Here is a 27,053-nt window from a genome sequence, read left to right as displayed (position 1 = left end):
ATATGATTAAGCTGTCATACTGACTTTCCTTTTCCCTGACATAAATTTGAAAATCCAACCCTATCTATTAGTTTAGGAAGTTATCAATCACAGAAATCAATATTTTATCAATATCTTTTTCATGTCTGCGTCACGATCGTTTTGTCGTTAACAGTCACTATATATATTTTATTTCTGTATTTTGTCACATATATTTAATTTTAGGTTTCTTAATATACCGTAATATAATTATCATGCCGCCTGAAGTAACAATATGGCGGCAAACTGTCACTCTCATAAAGAGAAATTTTATCGCAAAAATCAGAATTAAACAAGCTACAATTCAGGTATTTGATATTTTTAATTACTATAGAATTTCAATTACTACACTATAGAATTTGTGTGTATAATACTGGATTATTAGTGATTTTCGATATTTTTCATGAATATTTTTTGTTCAAGCAAATAACTTATTCGAAATCTACTGAATTTAGTAATAACATTTGTGAAAACTATATAACATAACATTACTCAACTAAACAAACTTTGTTTAGTTCACTTTAGTTTGCTTTAGCTTCAACCTAATTTGGAAAACCCCATGAGTGAGAAATAGCAGAATCTTCACTAGCTTGCTAGGGCTAGATTATCTTGGTATTAATTATGCTGAAGTTGGCCATAAGCCCAACTTCAAACTTTTCATTTAATTCATTATTTACGTTCCATCCAAGTATTTTCAAGAAGTTTTTTGAATTAAACATACTTTCGCCTTACTATTTCGTAGCTCTTTGCTATCTGATGTTAGTTATTTTTGAGGTGGGTCACGAGACTTGACAAATTCTAGCTTCATCTGACTGATGAACAGTGACTCCGCGGTGTGGCGCATTGTGTTAAGCGTTAGCAATATGCTCGCTACCGCACCTCTGATTACCCTAAGTAGGTTGGCAAGTTCAAATCCCTTGGTTATGGTTATCCTAGGGGATGGTCATGTGCCGGAAGATTGCTGGATTATTCTCCCTCAGGATAAATATGTAAATCCTATCCTAACTGTGATTCGATTTGACTCGAGACTTTGGGTTCAGGAATTTCTACCCAACCCCGATAATAGGAATGGTATTATTAACTTAAGAATTTCATTTCACACAATTTCTGTAACAAGTTTTTCTGATTGTATTTCAGGAAGTGTTTATGCCAATCTACTTTGTTGTTCTCCTTGCTGTATTGAAGTCATTTGCTTATAAACCTGTTGCTCTACCAGCGATACCGTCATCAGATATAGCTACAACTGTTATATCTCCTCCTCCGACCCTGCGAACGATCTTTACTGCCCCAAATTTTGTTGAAGCTCAAACGTAAGTATTCAAGCAATTATGTTTAGCAGATGGTTTGGTTTACCAATTGGCCAATATTTGTTTAAGAAAAATGAATATTTCTATTGTAATGATAAAACAACCTAAAACTTAATAGAATTTAGTGAATATGTTTGAAGTTACCAATTTTTATGTTTTCGAAATATTTGCAATGTATGATGCACCGATTAATAAAATCGAGCATTGAATAAGCGTGTTTGAAATGAATTCTGACCTTTTTACTCTTATGAATAGGGTTTTTATATCACTGCTGGTTAGTTGTGGTGTTCTCCATATGTTGTGCTTATGTATTAGAACAAATTAAAATGACTAAGTAAAGTAGTAGTCGTCAAAAGTCAAAATTTCCAACATATACGAAACATTTTTTGAACCGTCAAAACTTTTTCTAGAGTAGCATATAAATTTTCCTCTACTACACTTTCTTGTCTCAAGCAGTGAAAAGATGATAATTAATTTGCATTGTACATATTTCGATATAATTATTCTGTCAACCAATTGCTTTACAGGTTTATGAAATCACTGAATGATTCTGGATTACTTCCATCCTTGAGCTATGAAATCTTTGACTCTCAGGTAAGATCATGATTGCAAATATATTATGTGATACCACGGTGCCCAAATGGTTAAATATTTAAGATTTCGCCTTTGCAGATTATCTGAATTCCGAAACAACCAGACTTGTCCGGTTTTGTGATACCTACCTACCTTTTTAGTCCCTTCACTTGTACGAATCACTGATACATTCATACATAGTTGTTACATTATTACATTACTGTTGTCATATTTGGGCTAGCCTTTTGACAATACCTAACCTGCTAGACCATATTCAAAAAAGGCTGTCAAAAATGATTAGGTTATATTTGGTGTTGCGTCGATGTAACTTGTCACAGACAAAGTTTTGTGTCATCCTAAATTAATGGGCTGGGAACTCTCACTAGTTTATCGTTTTATACTCAAATTTTTTTCCAAGAACTTCATAGCTGTTTTCCTGATCATATTGAAATGATCGAGTGGGGGCCGCGCGATTATGCTTTGATCATATTTCCTTATTTAAAAAAATTGAATCATGGTCTTCGTGCATTGCCCTGTTAGGAGGGGCAATGCCTTTAATATTTTGAAATATTATGAACAATATTACATTTTTAAAAAATAATAGACTTCAGAATTTCAATTGAACTACCGGTAATTTCCTAAATTTCTTTTTAATCTGATTTAGTCATGAATTATTTGGTATTTTTTGTAGAACTGTGTGTAAAAACATAAGAACTGATTTCAGAATTGATAAGCAAAAGAATGGAAAATGATGGTTTTATAAATGCAGATCTGCCTACTTGATTATACGCTTTAGTATGTTTGAGACAAGTTTTTTGGGTACTCCCGTAGTGTGTATACCAGGTTAGGGTTAGGCCATAATTTTATTCCAAGTTTCCCCTTCGGGGACTGTCTGTGTTAGCCAAGTGAATAAACAACCTGCCCAAAGTAATCAGTCCCTTTACACAACTTGATGTAAAGTAGGCGAACAAAATTAGTTACCTCCATATTGGGACACATACTTCTTGAGCGTCGTTTTTTGAACTGGTACATGCCAGCATCATCGATATTTTGATACTTATATTATTTTGATATTGTTTGATACTTATATTATATTTTTCGACAGGCGGCAATGGATACAGCTTATAAAAATCTGACATCAGTTGAACAAGGGACAACAGTTGGAATTTTATTTCAAAATTCTACGATTAGACAATATGCTCTTCGATTTCCTTTCGGGAGAATTGGTGATAGCTTCGTAGACCTTTCACAATGTATGTTTATTTTTTGAAATTTGAAAACTTTGAAAAAAAAAAGGATTTTGGACTAACTGTGTCTAATTATATAATAAGCCTTTTTGCTTGTATTCTTTTTTTGCCTGTGGAAGGAATTTCAAATCAATTTATTTCGATTGATTTTGTGTTGTCTTTTAAATTGTTTTTTACTTCATTTATGCATGGTAAATTGTGGTTATATCAAGGGCTGTGAGGTCACAATCAAGTTTTGACATGTGCTCACAATCCCACTCAAGCTTTAGTCATATTTTCAAATTCTCTGGAGTTGGAATTTGGAGTTGTCGTTTCGAAAATTGTAATAATTAGCCGAAATGTTGCAAAATGTCAGATAGCTTTTATTAGCAAGAAAAACTGTTACATACTCTACCATGTTTTTGTATTTTGTGATAGACTAAATTTACAATAATCTTCAAACGCATCTATATTCACAGTGTAAGATAGAATAGGATTTTCATATTTATCATTGGGGAGAGGAAAGGCGATAAAAACATTTCATCTTGCAAAATACCATTTGAAGAAAATAAACTAACAATATCATTGTTTTTGCAGCAAATTGTAGGCAAGGAAATGGAAGCGACACGTTTCAATGTCCAGCAAATAATTATCTTTTCTCTGGATTTGCCGGTTTACAGATGGTCATTGATACAATGATTGCAAAGGTGAAGGCAGTCCTTTCATGAATTATAGATATTTTTGTAACACTTTATTACCTGGGGTGCTAATTTATAATCAACATTTTCTTTTGTATTTTGGGCAATGCATTATCATATTTTAAATTTAGTGAATTAAATCAGATTTTAAAAGCCTGCTGGAAGTTGACAAGACTCCTATTTTTGAATGATATACACTGTTAAAAATTGAATGTGGAGAATTGATTGTCTTTGATCTTTTAAATTGTAAACGAAAATCTTCAAAAATTTTTTTTTAATTTTTAGCTACTAAGTTTTCAAAGTTTATTAAAGTGCGATTTGGGATTATGTTATTTTATTCTTGGTTGTGAAATCTAAAATATTTTAATAATTCTTCAGACAATTGATCCGAACTTTACCTCAACGACAATATCAGCTCGAATAATGCCAAAAGATGCAACTCTTTCAAACACTGATGCTTTCCTTATCATTGGGCCTCTGTACCTCGTTATAGCAATGGGACCGTTTTTAACGTGAGTAAAAATGATAGTCTAGAACAGTGTTTCCCAACCCTTTATTTCATGGCCCACTTATATTGCACAAAAATAATCTATGGCCCATTACCTTGCTCATGTAAGGGATAAACTACAAGAAAAACAAAAAAAAATAGATGGACTCCTTACATAGATAGACAAATCACTATTTAGTTTCCAAAAACAGCTTTATAATTCATTTCTAATACAATCGAATTTAACTAATTTATCAATAAGTCTAGCCCTTTTTAATTGATTTGTGGCCCACCTGAAACTGTTTCTGTTGCCCAGTTGAGAACCAGTGGTTTAGAATAATATGATTAATTTGAAATGGTCACAAGAAAAGAGGGTGAGATTTATTGTTGTTTTGTTTCGAATATGTTACATGTCACGGACGTGTCGTTCTAACGATTTGTCTTGTTTTAAATATGTTACTTACATGTTACTGGCATAATCTTAGTGATAAACTTTCATATTCTTATACTTTTCCAGTTTCTTGTTAGTTTTCGTTGTTTATGAAAAGGAAAAGAAGATCAAGGAAGGGATGAAAATGATGGGACTCAGTGATCTTGCTTATTGGTAAGTTTAATCAAGTATTCGAATAGGATTTTCGTAAGCTCAACGAATTTTTATTCGTTTTCATATCACAGCAAAATTAACGGCTATTTTCAAAAACTAGTGACTGCGTTTAATTAAGGTGTAACGCAATATGAAATGATTCTGGTCAATCCAAATTAGAGTAATTTGTGACCTACTGTCCTACGCATTTATTTTTTTCTGCAGGTTTTCGTGGGGAACAGTTTATGTTGCATCGTTGTTTGTGATGACCTTAGTTATGACACTCATTGGATATTTTGGGAATTTGTTTCCACTCAGCAATTTTTTTCTTGTCTTTCTCCTCTTTTTTATCTACGGACTTAGCATCGTGAGTTGTTTTATTATTACTTTGAGTAATATGAGAATACAGGTGATTGAGTGAGTGCTCTTTAAATATATTTTCATATACGAACTTAGAATTGTGAGTTCTTTCATTATAACTCCTGAATCGTGAGGGATTATGAGTGATTGAGTGAGTGCTGTTTAAATTTGAATGAACATTTTTCAATAAGGTTTCTTCCCATAGTTAATGGTCAGGTTTAGTTGGAGTCAGGTCAACCATGGAGTCAATTCTCACTGAAAGTTAGTTAGTGGCGATTCCTATGGATGTTTCCCCGACCCTTGACCCCAACAAAATTCTTTCTATACTTTAATATTGCAAACTTTTGCATATGCTATGTTGCGTGTGTTTTGGAGAGTTCACACCTACAAACTGATTTACATGCTCGAAATCATTATTTTTATTAATCTACGACCACGTGCCACAGGGAAACATCCATTCCTAGATAACCTAAAGTCACTTCACGTCTTCATTATTGAGGACGTCACATAAGTCCAGTTCTACTCGAGTCAAGGACTCGATCAACCCTAACAAGTAATTAATGCGATAGGGGCTGAGTATCCTCTTCTCCCTCTCAATGTTAATTTTAAAAATTTCATCATTTTATGGAAAGTTCAGAAATACACATAACGCAATTGATATTTCGCAATGCACTCAAAATTATTGTGGTCAAATTATTAGTCGAAGAAATCATCACTAATTTCACTCTTTATATTTCTAGGAAATGCTTGGATTCATGCTCACACCATTCTTCAGTAAAGCTAGAACAGCAGGAGCTGTTGGAGGATTTATTTCCATTATTATGTCGCTTGTGTTTCTCGCAATCCAACTAGCAGGCGATTTTCCTGAACCTGCCATTTGGGCAGTTTCTCTACTCTCTCCTACAGCTTTTTCATTCGCGATGGGGAAGGTGGGTTTTGGTTTATTACTTTTTGTAGTTACTGAAATGGAGTTTAATATTGCAATGTTTTTTAGTATTCAAGTTTATTTATTATTAGAATATTAACATTAGAAATTAACCCTAATTTGAGTAAAATCTGATGGCTAAGTAGTTAGAGTGGAATAAAATTAGAGTGAGTGAAATATTACGTTACTGTTTATAAATTTAACGAAGTCGAAATTGGCACAAAATATGATTTTGCTGTGCAGTGTACTTGGTTCTGATGGCGTAGTTATTAAAAGTTTTTCAGACTCCAAATCTTATGACCATCACCTCAATTTGCAAGGTTTTGAGTGCACCTCGAAAATCAACAGAATGGTGTTATGCATATAACTAATATATGATTGAATATTGTACATATTTTGGAACTGCTGGGGTAGGGAATATCAAATCAGATAGATTCTGGCTCCTACAAAAATAGTCGCTTCTTATATCTTTAGATATCATTGGCTTCTTGTAGAGAGCTTTGTTTGGAATTAGTGCCATATAAAAAATAACAAAATAAATAATTCTCCTTCAAAATTGTTCTCAGATGAAGTTTATATGTGTATGTAACTGATTTAATACTGATTTATTGAGAAATTCATTTTTATTATATTGGTAAAAACTAAAAGTCACATGATTTGTGGTACCCTACCCGAACCCACAAGTCATGTGATATTGAGATCATGTAAATCATGTGAGGTATATGGAACCAACGTTGAGTCAAGTGGTAACTGCCGCAGACTGCCATTTTTTTCAGCATCCTTTCAATCGTTCTTGACTCTTTTTTTCCTTTCGCAATTTGAAATCATTGTTTCTCGCATCGCCATTCTAAAAATATTTGAAAAAAAATTGTTCTAATATGTAAATAGCAAACTATTACATGATTTTTCATTTTTTGTGTATTTAACACTACATACCCTAATATTGGATCTAGTTGGTATTACATGCTAATTAGTAATTTTGTTGTTTTTCCCACTGTGCTATGCCTGTCTAAAGACCATGATTGTGTATATTTTATTCAAACTTTATGACTCAACATTCTTGTACCTCTAAAAATAATGAGTGCTTCACTGGTTAAGAGGCATTGGACAAGCGCAGCAGTTCGCAAACATTTTGTTCGTGCATCCCACCCACCCCAAAAAAACTTTTTTTAGACGGACACTAAGTAACAGAAAGTGAACAACCCATAAAAGGAGAATGAATTTATTTATTCATATACACGGCATTAAAAACAAGAAACAATAAAATATTTTTGATAAATACAATATGTAAATTATTCAATCACATATCAGTTATGTTTAACACAATTCTGTTAAATTTCGGGACGCCGCTCTGGGAACCTCTGGACTGGCGGCTAAATAAGATTTTAAACCTAGTACAGGATTGCTCATACCCACCACGTCCCTTCATTTGGACATAACTTGGGCGGGTAATGCTGTACTGCTGTACTATAATGCTGTCCACATTCAGACTTTTGTAATCATAGCAGTTGTCATGTACACCAAGTACACTTGTTCAGAGCCTGATTTGGAGAAAATTTGTTGAATATTTCCAACTAAATTTCCTCTTACTGTAATGTAGTGACTCATATCATTTGAAAATTAAATTACACATAACATGAATGTTTTTTGTCTGTTTAATGAAACCTATATCCGAATATGTTAATAAACTTTCTTCTGTCATTGTTCAGTTTCCAAATTGAATTACAATAAAGTTTGGTGCAGTCTCAATCTTATATTTGAGTTTCGAGTTGTTTAATTGAACACGAAGTGCATGCGAATTGTTTTTCTAAATCACTGTTATTATTTGTTGGGGCGTATTTCTGGGGCATGAAAAATCTGTTTTTATTTATTTATTATAAAACCTATATTTAAACATTACTCTCTTGCTTTGAAAAAAAAACCTAGCTCATCTCAATGAGTAAATATTTGCAATCTGTTTAAAACAAATCGTGTAAATCAGACAATACATGATACCGCTTAGTGCCTAACTACAATGATATTTTATGATGCCTTTTATTCTTGGTATGTCATTTTTTATTAGTTTAATGATCTCTTGGTTTATAGGTATATTTACTACACATTTGTCCTATTTTTTATTTTTGTAAATATTTTCTCCAAAATTTTGACTGTTCTAGGGTAAGATTTAAAATTTTTAGGAGCAAGTTTTCATAAAAAGTAAAAATTAAAACTTGTGAAAAAATGTCTCAACTCAAATAGAATTGCTCCAGTCTGATATCTGACAATGGCAATGAGTATGAAGTTTTACCCGGTGAAATAACTGTCTTAAACTCTCATTTTTTAAAGTTTAATAGCATCCATTGCTTTTCAATATTACTCTATTGTATCATATTATTATTAGAAAAAAAGAGAGAAATCAAATTTCTGATTTTCTTATATTCTGGGTATAAATTTTCAGTTAGTAAGATAACTTAAATCAAAACTCAAATTTTTTCTAATTTTTACAAAAGATTTTATAAAATTATATTACGTCTTTTACTTTCACTTATAGAAATGCTTTATGATATGCAAATAATTATAACAATAGAATAGATTTATTTTGTTCCTTTTTATTCGTTTGATGTTTTTCACAAAAGAGTTTATAAAATTATATTACGTCCTTTACTTTTCACCTATAGAAATGCTTTTACGATATGTAAATAATTGTAACAATGGAATAGGTTTATTTTGTACCCTTTTGGACGTTTGATGTTTTTTATCGCTTTTTTTATATCACATTAAACAGAATTAGCTTCTGAAGATGAGTGTTTTAATATTTTTACAACTTATCCAAATTCGTCCTAAATTTAGAAATTATGAAAAAATTTCATTTCAATTTATTTTTGAAGAGTACACATCTTTATAACCGTAAAGTTTGATTGAAATGAAATATGAATTCTTCTTTGTGAAAATAACATCCTTCCGTTGCATATATTGCAATTTGCAACTCCTAATTCTTCCTAACTGCACAAAATAAGGGCTTTATTAGACCATCACCTAGTAACGCGCAATATGAATTTTGTGTAGTTCGAAAAGTCCACTGCATAAATATTGGTACCCCGTAGTATGTGTACCTGGTTAGGGTTAGGCTTTGGCCATACTTTTAGTTCGATTTTCCTTATTTTAGTTCTATTACGAGTTCGGGGACTGTCTGTGTCAACCAACTGAATATACCCCCTTGTCCATAGGTTTCAGTCCCCTTACACAACTTGATGTAAAGTAGGCGAACAAAATTAGTTACCTTCATATTGGTACACACACTAAATATGCGCCTAAATATGTATTGCAATATTACTAAGTGAAGAATACGACCTCACCAAGGGGGTAATAAATTGGTTGGGCAATGTTGAATCGTAAGTTTACGGTTCTTCCAGAAAATAATAGCTACTCTTATATCAGTGGCAGCTTATACACTGCCTTGTTTGGAGCGTCAAGAAGCTGATTATAATAAAATTCATATTTTTTTTTCATAATAGGTTTTCCTGTTCGAAGTTACCGGCCAAGGAGCTCATTTTTACAACATTGCAGAAGGACCAAAACCTCTTTATATTGGACTTGTTATGATGATTGTGGATATTTTTCTCTATTTTTTCTTGACCTTATATCTTGATAGTGTGGTTCCAGGTTTGTTATTATTTATTGCTTTGAACTTATTATTCTAAAATTCATGTGCATGTGCCTACTCTTTGTTTCACAGACAAATTTTATTTTTATTCTATATTTTGATGGCCCTTTGCGCTTAGAATAAGTCTCTGTATAAGCAACTTTGCTCAGTATCAGAAAACATACGAGCTTCTCAGCGTCGTAGGTTGGTTTACACAACAGTTGGTCTTCCCATGGCTTGTTTCACAAGCAAAGTGTATGCATCATACCGTAAATGTTATCTGTTTTTTTACTACCTGAATTTGGCTGTGGATTAAGTTTAGAATCCACATCACTTTGTAGCAATTTCAGAATTTGAATGTGTGAATTTATGAAAGAATCATATTTTTTCTGCTAACTTTATTCATACTTTGGTTTTTTAGAATCATTTAATCCCAATTTATCCTGTAGTTAGTCCAAATATGCAATCAGATTCGGAAATAGAATACTACTTTCTATTCTTTACTTCCAACATATGATTAAATTACCTTTTTCTAAAGTAAATACGAAAATCTTATCCTATATTTCAGGGGAATATGGTCAACGCAAATCACCTTTCTTCTGTTTCAAACCTTCATACTGGAGCAGATCTCAACGAGGTTTGTCTCGTGATCGTGCATTATCAAGACGTTCAACGAGCGGGGAACCATTCGAGGGATATTCACAACATGACTTTGAACCTGTGTCACCAGACCAGATTGGCAATGAAGCTATTTCGTAAGTTTTCTTTCCAAATTTTATCCAGTTGCTATAGCAACAATTGGCATTAGCAAGGAATCAGAAATTCTAGCTGAGCTAGGAAAAAAGTAGGTTGACAGCATCTGTAAATTATCCTATTGTTTTTTTATAAAGTCGTCCCAATTTTTTCTGGTTTTTCAGATAAATCATGTCAGTTAATGGTTTAAACTTAACTGTTACATATCTCTGTCCACAATCCCATCCACATCACCTCACAAAAGGTGTGATAAATTGGATAAGCAGTGCTGTAGATATTGGTCCTTTCACTAATAGTAGCATTTTACACATCGCTAGATATCAGTGGCCGTCTTGTTTGTTGCGAAGAGAATGAATAAATTAAATTGAAAATCATGTTATCGAAGTAAAATTTCATGATTATGGTTTTGCTAATTTTGCTAAATTAATGCACAGATTCTGAATTCAAAATCAAAAGCAAAATGGATTATTAAAAAAGCATATTATCTTGAAGTAAATTTTCTTAGTGTTAATATAATCAATTTTTTTCAATTCACATGTGAAAATCGTTTATATCGTTTTATAATACAGCATGACAAACATAAGAAAAGTTTTTAAAAAATCTGCAATCTTCGGTCAGTCATCAAAGTCTACTGTTGCAGTTCAAAGGTTCAGTCTCGATATATACAAAGGTCAAATTATGGCTTTACTTGGCCACAACGGAGCTGGGAAAACCACTATCTTCAATATTCTTACAGGTATGAAATTGTAATTTTTTTTGGACCATTTTTTTGGGCGCTCCAGAAGTATGTACCAATATGGATGTAACTAATTTTGTTCTTCTATTTTACATCAAGTTGTGTAAAGATACAGAATCCTATGGGCAGGGGGTATATTCACTTGGCTAACACAAACAGTCCCTGAACTTTTAATAGAACTAAAATAAGGAAAATCGAAATAAAATTACAGCCTAACCCAAACCTGGTACACATAATACAGGAGTACCATTTTTGGTTTGTGTCACGTTTTTAATCTGCCGGTCGATAAATGTTATTATATTTAGTGTTGAAGTCCATAAATGCAGAGCATCAAGCCAAGTCACAAATGCTGAATTCCAGAGTCACATATACTCGATACCATGAAAATTTCCATCTTACATTAAACCAACCTAATTTTTCAGGAATTTTTTTCGCATTTTTATAGAGAGAGCAGCTAGACAAAACTTTTTTCTATGTCCCAAGTCAAGTCTTTCTGGTGATTACCTGAGTATGGGTCCAGTCAGTTCACTCAAGTAACTCAGTCATTGAGCATTATGACTCTAGTTAATGTATAGAGTCTTCGCAACTGTACTGTATGCTGTAAATTGTATTTGTCTGATAGCTGCTTTTTTGCAGGTTTTGTCCCTGCGACCTCAGGATCAGCATCGGTTTATGGATACGATGTAAAAAATTTAGATGACATGGAAGAAATACGCAGAATGACTGGAGTTTGTCCGCAACATGATATTTTATTAGATTTTCTTTCTGTGAAAGAACATTTAGAAGTTTTTGCAGGGCTCAAAGGATACACTGGAGAAGAGGCTGTGGCCGAGGTATAATAGTTGTTTTTAGACTGAAAAGTTGCCAAAGGATCACTTTGCCAAATTGTTGTTGTCGACCACCCCAATCAGCAAGTCAAATTGCCTGTCATAGCGCCAGAGCTGTAGATTCAGGATTTTGAATGGGGGTTTTGCTTGCTTTTATTGGGTCAGAGCCGGGATTGTATTTTCAAACTAGTTGGGTCAAAATTCTGAATTTGTCAGAGGCATATTTGTGAGAAATCAGTGTTGATTAAAAAAGTTCATTTTCTTGGAGGCTCGAGTCGGCCTAAATTTTTTTACAACACTGAGTCTGAACAAATTTTATTCAACCCCAATTTTCTTCAACACTGACCCGCAGTCAATTGTAAATTTTACGATCTACAAGGCTCTGCATTGAGCCCCTTTTATTCATTTTTATTCTAAGTTGGTGTCGAAATTATAAATTTGTTGTATTTACAGAATTTCAGTGATGATAAAGGGAATTTTAATTTAACAAAACCTAAAAAAGCATCGAGTTTATTCAGAGTTTTTAACAGTCTATTAATAAAGAATACTTGCATAAGCCAAAGTTATTGTTATCTGCTTAAACTGGTGACGAAGTCGAAATTTTCTACAAATTTTTCCAGCATGGAGTCTGAGTTAACCAATTGTAAATTTTCTCCGAATCCATAACTGTGCATAAATCCCGATTTTTATTTTTATTTCATTCTACTTGTAGATGGAACGAGTCATCAATGTTGTTGGACTACATGATCAGAGAGATACATTTGCTAAGAAACTTTCTGGCGGACAGAAGCGGAAATTATCGGTTGGAATCGCAATATTAGGAGATCCCAAGGTTTCTATATTACCCGAAAATTTTTAATCAGTGAAAATTGAGCAATAACTCTTTCTAATGATTTTTTTTTTATAATTTCCAGATTCTTATTCTTGATGAACCGACAGCTGGAATGGATCCATATTCTCGACGCAAACTCTGGGATTTACTCCGATCTCATCGTGAGGATCGAGTTACTTTGTTAACTACTCATTTTATGGACGAAGCAGATATACTTGCAGGTATAGTGATCGTTAGCCATAAATAGACTTATGCCATGTTTCGTCATTTTTATAACAGGAGTATGGAAAGCCCGTTGGCCTTGTGGTCAAGGGTGTTATACCTAACTAAAATGTCCAGATACTTCTACCGTTGTATATTCCACAAAAGCAGTCATTTCATCTTCCAAATTCAAAAGCAGTGCCATAATCATATTTATTTTTCAGATCGCAAAGCGATTCTTACCCGTGGGAAGTTGAGATGTGTTGGCTCGTCTTTGTTTTTGAAGAATAGATTTGGTTGCGGATATCATCTTGGGTAAGAAAAATTTGTTAAAACGATAATATTTGGTTCAGATGGGTGAACAGTTTGTAGTCTATTTTGACTTTGATCTTATTTCTAATGGTCTGCATAACTTTTACTTGGTCTGCACTTGGCATGGTCAATGTATGGTCGGCATGGTCATTGTTTTGCCAGCTTGGTCAACACAACCAGTGTTTGGTCAGCTTGGTCAATGTTTGGTGCGCATGGTCAATGTATGACCAGAATGGTCATTGTTCGATGGGCATGGTCAATGTTAAGTCGGAATGGTCAATTTCTGGTCTTCAGGATTAATTTTAATTGGCATGGTCATTGTTTTATCAGCATGGTCAATGTTGAGTTTGCACGGTCAATGTTTGGTTGGTATGGTCAAGAATAAGATAGCCCAGGTTTGATATGCTAGCCATCTACTACTTTATTTATTACTTAGATCCAAATTGATAACATTATCTTTGTTTTCAGCGTTGTCTCAAAATCACCAGAAGATGCAACAAGAATTGGTTCCTGTGTGAATACTCACATTGATGATGCTCAATTGCAAAGATCTGTTGGAATGGAACATGTTTATACATTGCCATTAAATCAAGTGTCTAAATTTTCAGGTAACTCAAGCTTAGATCTGGTTTTACCTTACATTGTACTATTTTTTTATTTATTTCTGACTGTATTATTGAAGTCTGTATTGCTTTATAAAAATGATCAAAGTCATCATAAATATAAAGCATTGCTTAAATTGGATATTACAGAGTGATTGATAGGATAGAAGGTAAGGAAAGGGTAATAGCCAGGACTGTTGGGTTGGAAAATTCAAACCAGACTCCAAACTCAAAGCAATTTAAAAATTGGATTAAACTTCGACCTCCGTTATAACTTTGACTCCGACTTCTGACCTTGAAGTCAGTGACAACTTTGACTTTGGCATATGCGAGCCTTCGTTAATTGTATGTTGATAAATTTTTATGAACTCAAATCATTTTTAGAGTTCTGGTAAAATGACACTGACTTCAGTATTGACACAGACTTCACAGCCTTGACAGTTCCCATCCACTAATTAATATTCAACGATTTTTGCTAAAATTAATTTTTCAGAACTATTTGCTGACTTTGATAAACGTCAAGATGAATTGAATATTCAAAGTTACGGTGTTTCCATGACAACCCTTGAGGAAGTTTTTTTGAAAATTGGTGAAGACGATGACGTGGATGAAGAGGGAAATGGACAAACTGGTAAGTGAAAGTGCTCGAACTTGTTTTCTGTGACATTTTTTGGAATTGCATGTTATAAGTATTGGATTCAAATTCCATGTCTAACACTTCAATCAGGGTGTACTAAACAATCAGGGTGTATTAAATTGGGTAGGCAAAGCTGAATCAAAAGATAACAGTCATGAACTTGAATCTGAAACATGATTTTGGAGAACCGTTTGAATTTGTATTGGAAATGTAATCACTTTTTATGCTATATAAAAACGTTGCGTACTCTCGTTGTGTGTGTACCGGTGTGGGTTACGCGACAATTTTATTACGATTTTCCTTATTTTAGTTCTATTACGAGTTCGGGGACTGTCTGTGTTACCCAAGTGAATACACCCCCTGCCCATATGTTTGAGTTCTTTTACACTACTTGATGTATGGTAGACGAACAAAATTAGTTACCTCCAAATTGGTACACACACTTCGGGAGCGCCCACAATTTTGCTTGCATTTATGCCACTCAAGTAAAGCGCATTAGGATAACAACTCATTGATTTATTTAAAAATTGCCAAACATTGTATAAAGACTACAACTTACATATCCTCTGTTTTGGCATAAATAATATGGAATATTTATATATAATTTCATTTATTTAAAAAGAACCTATGATATGCTAAGATATTTTTGGTTCAATCTCGAATCTACCACCTTATTATCTAAGGTGCCATGGATTGAGGGGGACATCACATATTCTAGTTTTTTTATCTCACTATTATACTTTCTGAAATGGCTTGTCAGGTCCTTTATTTAGACTTAGAGTGAACCTTTGAATTCTCTCATAAAAATACAAGCAAGGGTTTATATTGACTTATTAAATAGCTGAATGTATTTGTGGTAATTTAATTTTGTATCTCTAACTCAGAAACATACAGAACGTATGATAATGGTAAGATATTTTTCACATCATATAGAAGTTTACTAATTATGGCATTATTAAAAATAGAAATGATATTGTAATTTCTATATCCTAATAATTAATGGATATCACCTCGAATGGCGGTGACTAATGAATGATAACTTGAACTATAAACTCTTTTGGTGGAGGATGTTGTAAATTTATATTAATATTTCAAAGTTTGTGGATTTTTTATGACATTTGGACAAACTAGAATATTTAAACCATGATGTTCTCTTTATTTTAAAAAGTCCAATTGTAAATCACTGTTAGAAAAGCACACATTCGTCCTAATTCGAATACACGTAGAGTAAGTCTAGCATAATTGTTCTGTTATGTAGAAGCATTTCAATCACTCATGTCAGATGAAAATGGTAAGATTGTGCCAGAATTATTTGCAAAAGTAATTTGAATTTTGTGTGAAAAAAATCATAAAATGCAATTTTTAATTGCCGGTAACATTTCTTTGTTGATTAAAACCACAAAACAGGCATGATTCCTTGACTAACATGCAAATCGAGAAACCATAAATTAACTTTCTTTATGTTTATGCTTTTTTATTTTAACTAATAAGAACAGTTGCCATTATCCCTTGACTACAGGAGAGCGCAACCACTATTCCTGAAATACATACAAATGAGATTCTGATTTTTTATTCAAAAAAGGAAAAGCCATACTAAATTAGTCGATATAACAGCAAAATCGCAAGCATATTGTGCAAGGATAAATACAATATGCAACAAAATGCTGCATCTTGCTTTGATTTCTGCTTCGATATTTAAAAACTTAAAACACTTAACTACTTCAGGTAATATTAACTTGTGGTGAGGCTTGCTGTTTTTGCCAACCCTAATGTATAGATATTAGCACTTCATCCTGTATTGTTCATCCTCAAAACACTGTAGTTCTTATTTTTTTTTTATTAAATATTTCTTTACACAATAAGTAAGATGTCCATGAAGGCCCTTTACAATTTCAATTTCGTTTTTAAGTCAATTCTCATTATATCTTTACCAGGTTTGTTGTTTTTCAATCAGTAATTGTTTAAGTATATTTACTTCATTTAATACATCTGTGAGCTCCAAAACAATTTATGGTATCGATAAATTCCTTTTGCAATTTGAAAAAATTTAAAACTTTATGGACACCCTATATATTATAAATTGATTTACATTTACTCTGATTTTTATATAATCAAAAAATAATCAAAAATAGTAGCTATATTTTTTATCAAACGTTTTGAAATTGAATCCTTTTTTTATAGCGTATTCTTTTGACCATGATATTGAGATTCCGTTAATTTGCAAATAGCCAATATTTACATATTTTGTCAACTGTGACGTTATTCACGTTAACACAAGGAAGCAATATCAAATTCTCATTTTTTCGAAAAAGAACGTGAAATTTCAATACATTTCAAAACTCCCAAGATTTAAAATATTTTTTATATTCCTTCAATATAAATTTGGAGCTGCAATTTTAGGTTCCAATTCTCTCTCTTTGGACAAACTTCTATTCTATTAGTATCCCTATTTCAATAGATTTAATATTCATATATAGTCCATCGCTAGACATACCATTGGGTACTCCTGTATTATGTGAACCAAGCTGGCGGACATCGGAACATATTATGTTTATGTGTACCAGGTTAGGGTTAGGCCATTATTTTATTCCAATTTTAGTTCTATTACGAGTTCGGGACTAGCCAAGTGACTTCCGTAGTAAATGTACCTGAAATTATGACCTAACCCTAATACCACGCTCTGGTGTCCGCCATTTTGGTTCACGTACTACAGGAGTATCTACCATTGTATTCGAATTTCATCTTGATTAGTTGGTATAGTAACATGTAAAATATTCTAGGCACTAAGGAAAAATATGCAAGTGTAGGATATTCAAACCCATTGGCTGTTCCAGAAACAAACGAAGACCGGGATTCGGTTGCAATCAATGTTCCAAATTCTCCACCGATATTTGATCCTTCACAAAGTGAGGTGAGATGGTGACAATAGTTTTGAAAATTTCTCATGGTGTGTTTTTACTCTAAACAAGGCTGTTTAGCAGCCAGTAGAGAGAAGTATTTCCAATGGACGAGGTGGTGGGCATGAGTTTTGAAACCGAGATGTTTGACCGTGTATATCTAGGGTCATTTAATTACTTTTCTGAGTGGGCGTGGGCCAGTTACAGATAATAGACTTGATTACTGAGCCGGGGCTCAAAACCTAATATGAAAAAACAGTTTATTTACAAAGCTAGTCCAAGGCTAACATTTATATAATCATTAGTAGTACGAAGTAACAATCGGGGGTCATTATGACGTTACTTACATCGTTAATTTATATATAGAAATTTATATCTATAAATGCTATAGTCGTAAATACAGCAGGCACAAGTGGGCCGAATGAAACACTTCAGTAGGGGGGATCTGGCCCACAGGCTACCCCTGGCCTAGCTGGTACGTTAGCTATCTCGGGTGGGTCCAATTCCTATGCTCACCACCTCACCCATGGTGTAATAAATCGGGTAGACAATGGCAAACCTGGAAAGATTTCGGTCATTCGAAAAATAGTAACTCCTTGCATAACAGTGGCCGTTTGTACAGGGCTTCATTCGAAGCAGGGGGTGTAAAAAAAAAACGTATAATAAGAAAAAAAATTGAATGTTAAAATTCCCCCAAAATTATTTCTCACTATAATCATATTATCCTGTCTTACAGGGAAGTGGAAAATCAAGTTCTGGATCGATTATATTACAAATGATGAGAAGAACTCTTCTGATAAATTTGCGCAATCCTGGTTATATCATCTTTGCTATTCTGCTTCCAATGGTCCTTGAAAGTATGTAGCTTATATTTTTTTTATCTGATCTGTGTTTCAGGATTTTTTGTGTAACTGGATACAGAATTTTTCTGAACTTCCTTACCACACCTGTTTATGTGCCATTATGATTTATAATGTTATCTCTCAAAATTAACTTATTAGAGAAGGCACTGAATGACATTGGGTCACCAGCAGTGGCATAGCCAGGGGGGTGGTTTTGCGGGTCGAAACCTCCCCCCCTCTTTTTGAAATGTAAAAAAAATAATAAAATCAATTTTCTGTATCATAGATAGCAATTTTCCATAACGTGAAATGCTTTTTAGACTCCCAAGACTACTAAAAACCTGCGTATTCTAGTGTTCGATCTGACCCAGCTGTTTCAATCTAACTTGGCAAAAAAATTTCAGAACCCCCCCTTTGAAAATTTCTGGCTACGTCCCTGATCACCAGCCAGCCGTGTTTTTTTTTCATTGAACTCTGAAATGACCCCAATTTATTACAAATCAAGGGGGATTATTTTCTGATGTCTGATTATGTAAAATCTTTATTCTATATTGCAGAACCTTTATGATTTCGATCTATTTATCCTGCTCATGCTCAGTACCGTAACTACTTTTCCTTTTTTTTTTGCTTAATCCAGTAATCAACATACACTATTACGATGAAATACATCATCTTTGCTTTGAACTTCTTCTTGTTGTAAATCCTCCAATCGAACTGCCCTCAATTAAACATTTAAATAGAAATTTTGTTAAACAAATCTTCAATTCTTCTCCAGTTGTCGGTACATGGTTATTCACTCAACAACCATCTGCGAGTGACTCTGGAGATCCAGATTTAATTGACGTTACTTATGCAAATAATCTCGAAGCCTACAAGGATAAAAGTGTTCTTTATAACGGATTAACTGGTAAGATGTTTTTATGAATGGATGATGTCTTTCGCTCAAACAAGGCTTTGTATAAAGTGGGAAGCTATTGTTTTTAGAAGAGCCAGATTTATTTTTTCTATTCAGCATGTCTCATTTTATTACACCATGTGCGAGATGAGGCTCTGCATTTGAACCTTAGATGTGTGCGCTGCGATGCCAAATCAATAAAGTCTAACGTTTCATCTGCTAGACCAGTGGTTCCTAATCTTTTGGGTCTCGTGGCCCCCTTTCGGAGGCTTTTAGCACTCGTGCCCTCCCCCCTTGTTCCAGGGGTATTCATAGTTTTATTTAAATTGGTAGATTCCAAATCCCATTATGTTCAAACAATTCATGTTCAACAAAGTTAAAACACCCTGTGAACTAATCTTATCAATCGATGAAACTAGGAATAATGGGGAGTTTCTCGTAAAAGAAAAAGTAAAATCAATTTTGAGCCTAGCATTGTGGCCCCCCTTTAACTGCTCTGTGGTTCTTCGGAGTGCAACAGGTTTGGTGTGTCGGTTGGGAACCACTGCGCTTGACCACCCATTTTTGCTAAAAATGAATCCTATATTTCAGGTACTTCTAAGGACAACTTTGTCAACAACGCACAAAGTGGAATATCGTTTGAAGAAAGCACAATGACAGACTCTGTATTACTTACTGATGGTTTTTATCCTCATTCTGTTGGATTGCAAGTCAGTGCATTTGCAGCGAGTCAGGTAATTGTTGGCTTTCAAATCTATGATTACAAAACTAGGATTATGCCGTCTTCCTGAGTATAAATGCATTTAATAGACATGAAAGTAGGGCGTTCCAGAAGCGTGTGTACCAATATGGAGGTAACTAATTTTGTTCGCCTACTTTACATCAAGTTGTGTAAAGGAACGGAAGCCTATGGGTAGGGGGTATATTTACTTGGCTAACACAGACAGTCCCCGAACTCGTAATAGAAAACTAAAATAAGGGAAATCAGAATAAAGTTATGCCTAACCCCAACTTGGTACACATAATATGAGAGTACAGAAAGTACACCCATGGGCCGAACTCAGTCGAACTAATTAGACTAAAAAAAATTTTTAGTATTCAAAGATGGACGAACTCTCTACATGAAGAGTCATATGTGGCCTAATATTTCACAGATGAATCTTCATATGACATTCAACACAATTCTTTAAACATTTAACTGGAATTTTGCTGTTATTGCTGTAATCATTCCAGATTCATGTTCGCACATTCAGGCATTGCTCTTCTGTATGAAGAACAAGAATGCAGTAAATAATGATAGTTCGCATATCTATGAAAAATTTATATTATCAAGGCTTATGTTCAGGCAAAATGAAAAAATTAGCTAGATAAAACGGTACTCTCGTAGTGCCGGGTTAGTGTTAGGTTATAATTCCATTCCGATTTTCTTTATTTTAGTTCTATTACGAGTTGGGGGACTGTCTGTGTTAGCTAATTGAATATAACCACTGCATATAGGCTTTCGTTCCTTTACACAACTTGATGTAAATTAGATACCCTTATATTGGTACACACACTTCTGGAGCGCCGATAAAGCCGTGATTGTCAATACTACAAGCTGGTTTCAATAAAGGGCTTCAAAACTCCTTCTCAAATTTTTTATATTCATTTTTCAGGCCGCTTACCTTGTTTTATACAATACTTCATTTACAAGATCTTTACCATCAGCTATCAATGTATTCTCCAACACATTGACATCTTTCCTAAATGGTGGAAATCCTACAAACATCATTACATACAGTAAACAGTGGCCCCAAGTTGGTAAGTTTTAGTCTTTATGCTTTTAGGTTGCCATATTCTATTCGGTTTTTAAGAACTGTCTGCAACTCTTTTTGTTTTCAAAAAACTATCGAATTTGTAACAAATTTGTAAGCTGTTAAGACGGCCTAATCATATGGCGAACCATGACCTCTCGTCCAGTCACCAGTCCAAGTCGGGTATGGGATTAGTTATCCAGTTATTTGTTTCAGAAGCATAGACTTTCTGGTAGAGGAAGCTGTAACCGACCAACAGTTACGTGAACCACCTTACAGCAGCGAGGAGTCCAGCAATCCTCTCGCACATAACCATCCCTGCACGCAGGGAAATCAGATGTGCAGTAGCGAGCGTATTCCTAATGCTTAGCATGATGCGCCACACCACACAATGCAAATTTGATTTTAGAGAATTTAAAATTTCAATCCCTGACTCTGGGAAAACACAATTTTGATTACAAAACCACAATGTCAATAAAAACATTCTAAACTCGAAATTCTGACTTTCAACCCTTGTCATGATGATGTGTTATTTATTCCAGGTACTCAGCAAGGTACTTTCAATGGTTCCATATTTGGTGCAGCTATGATGGTTGCCATAGCAATCGTATTATCGACATCATTCGCAGCTAGTAATCCTGTCAAAGAACGAGAGGTTTGTAAAACAATCAATCAAAACAGAATTTTTTTAATAGAAATCGCATTAGAAATTGCCGTCTATAAATATCAAAGTCTGATTAAGAATATGTTAGTATTTCTGTTCAATATTGCGCTGGATAACCGTGGGTTACTTTTTTCTTATATTCAGGAAAAGATTCGAGCTCAACTTCGGGTTTCTGGAGTGAAATTTATCAATTATTGGTTTGCTTTTTTGTTGAGTGATTACATCATTTATTTTGTGATGTCTTTGATATTCATTATTTGCATTGTCGGATTTCAAGTCACTGGACTGAATAATGGAGGAGCTATCGCAGCTTTGGTAAGAAATACATACACTTATTCCAAAAATAATTGGATAAAAAACTTTAGTGACATTCATTTTAGAAATTTTCATCTACTTTATGATTTTGCCAATAAATAATTTGAAAATTCTAAATTTTCTCATTTTTTTATGACATTTTCACATGAATTTCACTTCTTATTCGCACATGTACGGGCAGTCACTAATATGTATGGAACTCACATTTTTAAAAGCCAATACGAGATACAGTTGTTCTAAATTAGTAATAAAAGTAAACAATATTTGGACCTCCTGAAGTATGCGCACCAAGATGGCGCACAACCTGAACTCAGTTTGTGTACCAGATTAGGGATCAGGTTATGCGACATCTTGGTACGCATACTTCAGGAGTACCCAATATTTTGTATAATATTTTGTGCTATACTCCATTTTTAGATACTACTACTACTTGGTTGGGGAGTTGCTTGTCTTTTAGCATCGTATTGTGGAAGTTTCCTGTTCGATAGATATGAAACCGTATCTGCTTCTTGGCCAGGATTAGTGCAACTGGTGAATTTTTATTGTAAAAGTAGGAAAGTCAAATAAAAAAAGGAAAAAAAATGTCCATTTTCTTGCCATTGATGATGGAAGGCATGGAAGGTTTTCTCCATATGTCCGATTTTGAAGTCCTGTGTATGAGACAGAACGGCAGAGTTGAGACAAAGTTTGATTTAATTTTTTTTTAACGAATAAGTTCAAAGCGAATCCAGCCTCAATTCCACAGTTCTGATGAGGAGGCCTTCTTGCCCTTGGGGATTTACCCAACTGACTCATTGTGGCTTCATTTACCATGGCGTAACATTTTTATTTATACACATCATAGATAGTGTGATATTAATTTGAGGAATAACAGTTTTTTAGGAATTATGTATTAATCTTCGCTATCTTGTTTGGAAACGTACTTCCAAAATGAAAAAAGAGCTGAAATATTGGGAAACTATTTCTTTGTTACAAACTGCATTAAAAGTTGGTAGATTTTCGTGTTGTGTGAAGTTGGATAAAAGTATTTTCAGTCAGAATTTTTGACAACTTTTTCTACATATTTAATATGCAAATATTTTAAAAATTTCTATTATCACCAGGCTGCCATCATACCATACATTATTGTGTCGACTTTGGATCAAACTAACAATAGAGAAGCTGCCAATGCCTGCAACGTTGTGTTTTGTATACTAAGTCCGTACTATGTGGGATTTGCTGGAATTTATTACTGCTTCGTAGTAAGTTTATTTTGAAAAATAAAATAAATAAATAAAATCTTATTTATTTAACATTTTTAGTGGGACACTTAAAATTCCAAGTTCTTTGTTTGATAAAATCAGCTTTGACAGAAGTAAAAGATAAACTGTCGGATTAGGATTTTATGCTTAATAATAGGGAAAATCAGTGTTGACGGAGGGCTACACTGAATGGCTTGGTGAGCCAGGTTGGGGTTGCAGGCCACCTGTTGTGTTACTCACCTCTGATCCAAAATGCATAGCTTGTGTAGAGCTTTGTTCATCGATATCGCTTTGTTTGAACTCTTATAAAAAAAATTCCAAATTTTGCAGGTCTACCTTCGATACCTCCTCCAGGGAAAAGGAACAGACATTCCAGCATCAGCGTACTTTGACTGGAGTGAGCCTATGTTGCCATTTTCTATTCTAATGGCTTATGTTCATATTGTCCTATTCTCTGGAATTCTAGTAATTGCCGATATAAAGAAGAGTGGCGGAGAATTGCCTGGTTGTGGAAGGTACATTAATGTTTTGAATCCTGCATCTCATAACATGTCAAAGATTAAAGATTTCCTGTCCTGGTTTCATCCTTGAATTTATTGAATTCACGCTCTTTGATCCGAACAAGGCCCTGTACGAGCTACCACTGATATCTCACAATAAGTATTATAGAGAGTTGAATCAACTTTCTTGAACTTGTTTCTTATTCGACTCTTATTCACGCTCGTCGCTCCGAACAAGGCTCTGTACGCTTAACAATAAGTATTACGTATATGTTAAATCTTTCACTGTTTCAGGAGTCAAGTGGGATCATCAGAATGGGTGAACGTTGGTAACAATGACGTGGATGACGCAGAAGATGATGACGTTACAAAAGAAAGAAACAAAGTTGAAGAGATTTCGAGGAACCAACATTCTGATGATGTATGTATTAATTCTATACTCAAAATAGGATGTTTATTTATTATAACTGGACACAAAGGGAACACATGGAGTATTTTGTGAAATTATTGTTGTTGTTTTGGTTGTGGAAATTTTTTTTCCGCAAGATTTGGTAGTAAGATTCTTTATAGTTCTCTTTAGCTTTTGCAGATTGTTCAGTAACTCAATTGGTATAATTCTTTGACCAGCACAGCCCAGGACCTTTATTTTAACTTAGTAGGGCTTATTTTTACTGATGGCTTATACATAGAAAAATCCCTTTTGTTTCTATTTTACCTATTTCTTAATATTCTTTAGGGGCCAGTTGTATTGATGGAAGGTTTACGCAAAGAGTTTACAAAACGAACGAAGAAAAGTTTTCAAAGTTGTAGAAAATCTTCTGATGGAGAAGATGACGAAACAGTCAAGGTAATAATTGCATGATTTGACATTTTAATAAAAACGATTTCTTCGTCAGATGGGCAGTTTTAGGCTGACTTGTTACTGCTTTGCTGACTTTTCCAAATCCCTGACCGCATTTTTGATTGATTGTAACAAATCAATTTTTCAAGTTAAACAAGATGTTTCAGACTTAACGGTAGCTCTCTGTGACCTGTGCCAGGTGTCATCTCAGCCACAAGAAAATCTTTTACATCTAATTGCATCAGTGTCATTTCTATCAAATTTCAAATTCCTTCAACTTCTTGCAATTGGGAGTTGTCAGAAATTCTCAAAATTTTCAATTGAAGCTGAAAAAAATTATGCATTCAAGTTGAGTGTTTCTTCCATTGACACTGACATTGTCTCCTTCTGACTTGACTATATAAAAGTATTAATTTTTGAATGGAAAAAGATTATTGGTCTTATTACTGAAAAAAATTATAAGACTTTATGAGATATTTATATAATATATGACAAATTCAATTTAAGCTTTTCTTTATTGTTCATTGTTATCAACTAGGTTGCAGTTCGCAATTTATCAATGACTGTTTATCCTGGTGAAGTTGTTGGATTACTTGGACCAAATGGTGCTGGAAAAACAACTGCCCTAAACGTTTTGATTGCAGACGTCGGAGCTACTGCAGGAAGAGTATGTTTGGATTAAAATTTCTGATATTTAACACAATTCAATTTTGGTTTTTTGGTTAGAATGCTTTATTAAAACTTTGTTTGATTTCTTATACTGAGACTTGTTAGGAGATAAATATTGAAACTTTATTTTAATGGTCTATGCAAGAAGTACTTTTCTCATTATTGAACAATGCTGGATTTTTCATTGCTGTGAGGGTTCACATATCATAATTGGTTTGCACTGTGATTACGCCATTTTGTCTCGTCATATGTGAATTTTAAATTCTATCTTGTGTACCATAATCTGTTTTAGATATTTAAGTTGTCTTCTAAGCTTTCATAACTATTATGCAGACAGTATCCTTTGTTATGTTTTTTATTTCGAATTTCATCTGACAATAAAATCATATGTAATAAACCAAGGCTAATAATTCATACCAATAATTTTGTTCTTCATATTATCAATGAATAGTCTTTACTGCTTTAACCTTTTTTTTAGGTATCTGTTGGGGGACATTCTGTTACTTCTACTTTCTCAGAAGCTTTCAAGACAATGGGATATTGCCCACAAGTACGTTGATAGTTCTTCGACCTATTTTTCATTATTTTAGAATCAAATCATGTTCAAATGTTAATTTCTGTATAACACATTGTTCATTTTGCTGAATTTAGGAGTTGCAAGAAAAAAAGGGGAATGTTGAAATTTATAAATTAAAAACAGAAATAGGTGTATTTTTAGACATTTTGCTATTCACCAAAGTATCTGAAGTTTTGTTTTGATGTTGTTGTTTGATGTTTGCCCTACAGTTCAGATCCAGTTTCTTTCAAATTTTTAGTAGATAAACATGAAGTCTTAAAAATATGTTTCTTGAAAGGCTGCTTGTTACAAAACACTTTGGGATTCCTGTCCATTGTTCATCCAGATTTCCCAAATATAATAACTGTATCATAACATGAATTGTCTGATGACGATTTTATGTTAAACAAAATGGATTGTGATTTCTAGTTTCTAAATTGCTTTCTCATACAAATATTTTTTTGTATTTTAGAGTAATCCGTTGTGGAAACCACTTACTCTGAGAGAGCATCTTGAAATCTATGCTACTGTTCGTGGTGTCCCGAAAGATAAGATTCCAGCAACCGTTAAGAAGTAAGAGTTTTTCTGATCGTTCTAAAGAATATAATCTTTGTGGTTATAGTTGAATATAGCCTCATCATGCTTAGTCCTTTTATGATAAAAAAATAGAGTAATATAGAGACTTGAGACTAAAAATGATTAATTCATAATTTCGATTTTGTTTTTCAACAACAGTACGATTTAATTTATAAAATTGTAGTATATTATAAAGTTGGTTGCGTGCGAATGAAAAGTTTGAATTATTTGCGCTATCTAAAGGTACATAATATATTCCAAACTGAATATGAATCTGTGAGCTTCATTTACTTCCTTAATTAAGCCATGTGTAGAGAAAAATTGGATGAATTATATCTTCATGCATACAGGATATGAAAAATATTGAAGTATTAGTTGTGGTTTCGAAAGACTAACTACCTATTTTTCTTATATGCCTCTGCGCTAGTGAATGTGTATGATGCAAGGATGCTGAAGCTGGAATAAAGATGACTATTCTTCATAATTCAAGGGTCTTGCTGTGGGTGTGTTTGCGCAGCAGTAACTCTCTTGAATCATATTGAATGTTAAAATATTATTTGCAGTT

At 33.6% G+C, this 27,053-nt stretch overlaps 1 protein-coding gene across 5 annotated transcripts in view; it reads left to right on the top strand.

Moving 5' to 3' along the window:
• Positions 1 to 201: 201 nt before the first annotated feature.
• Positions 202 to 27,053, top strand: part of LOC120339393 (cholesterol transporter ABCA5-like) — a 31,845-nt gene continuing 4,993 nt past the window's right edge. Inside the window, exons 1-35 of one of the 5 annotated variants that reach the window (XM_078117140.1) lie at positions 202 to 326; positions 1,156 to 1,328; positions 1,853 to 1,919; positions 3,004 to 3,151; positions 3,722 to 3,831; positions 4,201 to 4,334; positions 4,827 to 4,913; positions 5,118 to 5,259; positions 5,993 to 6,181; positions 9,672 to 9,819; positions 10,368 to 10,554; positions 11,122 to 11,288; positions 11,925 to 12,121; positions 12,828 to 12,947; positions 13,030 to 13,168; positions 13,373 to 13,463; positions 13,929 to 14,068; positions 14,556 to 14,693; positions 15,584 to 15,607; positions 15,958 to 15,990; positions 17,534 to 17,610; positions 18,333 to 18,453; positions 19,214 to 19,345; positions 19,925 to 20,067; positions 20,989 to 21,133; positions 21,669 to 21,781; positions 21,935 to 22,105; positions 22,523 to 22,636; positions 23,209 to 23,346; positions 23,677 to 23,861; positions 24,141 to 24,267; positions 24,583 to 24,693; positions 25,226 to 25,354; positions 25,835 to 25,906; positions 26,385 to 26,485. In XM_078117140.1, coding sequence (XP_077973266.1) covers positions 234 to 326; positions 1,156 to 1,328; positions 1,853 to 1,919; positions 3,004 to 3,151; positions 3,722 to 3,831; positions 4,201 to 4,334; positions 4,827 to 4,913; positions 5,118 to 5,259; positions 5,993 to 6,181; positions 9,672 to 9,819; positions 10,368 to 10,554; positions 11,122 to 11,288; positions 11,925 to 12,121; positions 12,828 to 12,947; positions 13,030 to 13,168; positions 13,373 to 13,463; positions 13,929 to 14,068; positions 14,556 to 14,693; positions 15,584 to 15,607; positions 15,958 to 15,990; positions 17,534 to 17,610; positions 18,333 to 18,453; positions 19,214 to 19,345; positions 19,925 to 20,067; positions 20,989 to 21,133; positions 21,669 to 21,781; positions 21,935 to 22,105; positions 22,523 to 22,636; positions 23,209 to 23,346; positions 23,677 to 23,861; positions 24,141 to 24,267; positions 24,583 to 24,693; positions 25,226 to 25,354; positions 25,835 to 25,906; positions 26,385 to 26,485 — 4,406 coding nt within the window. In that variant the 5' untranslated portion in view covers positions 202 to 233. Of the gene's footprint in view, positions 327 to 1,155; positions 1,329 to 1,852; positions 1,920 to 3,003; positions 3,152 to 3,721; positions 3,832 to 4,200; positions 4,335 to 4,826; positions 4,914 to 5,117; positions 5,260 to 5,992; positions 6,182 to 9,671; positions 9,820 to 10,367; positions 10,555 to 11,121; positions 11,289 to 11,924; positions 12,122 to 12,827; positions 12,948 to 13,029; positions 13,169 to 13,372; positions 13,464 to 13,928; positions 14,069 to 14,555; positions 14,694 to 15,583; positions 15,608 to 15,957; positions 15,991 to 17,479; positions 17,611 to 18,332; positions 18,454 to 19,213; positions 19,346 to 19,924; positions 20,068 to 20,988; positions 21,134 to 21,668; positions 21,782 to 21,934; positions 22,106 to 22,522; positions 22,637 to 23,208; positions 23,347 to 23,676; positions 23,862 to 24,140; positions 24,268 to 24,582; positions 24,694 to 25,225; positions 25,355 to 25,834; positions 25,907 to 26,384; positions 26,486 to 27,053 lie in introns of all 5 variants that reach the window. The other 4 variants (XM_078117129.1, XM_078117135.1, XM_078117150.1 and 1 more) reach the window with 4 other exon arrangements.

This window comes from Styela clava, chromosome 1 (genome assembly GCF_964204865.1).
Source record: "Styela clava chromosome 1, kaStyClav1.hap1.2, whole genome shotgun sequence".
NCBI lineage: Eukaryota > Metazoa > Chordata > Ascidiacea > Stolidobranchia > Styelidae > Styela > Styela clava.
Note: the sequence above shows the minus strand (reverse complement) of the source record. Positions and strands in the feature narration are given on the sequence as shown.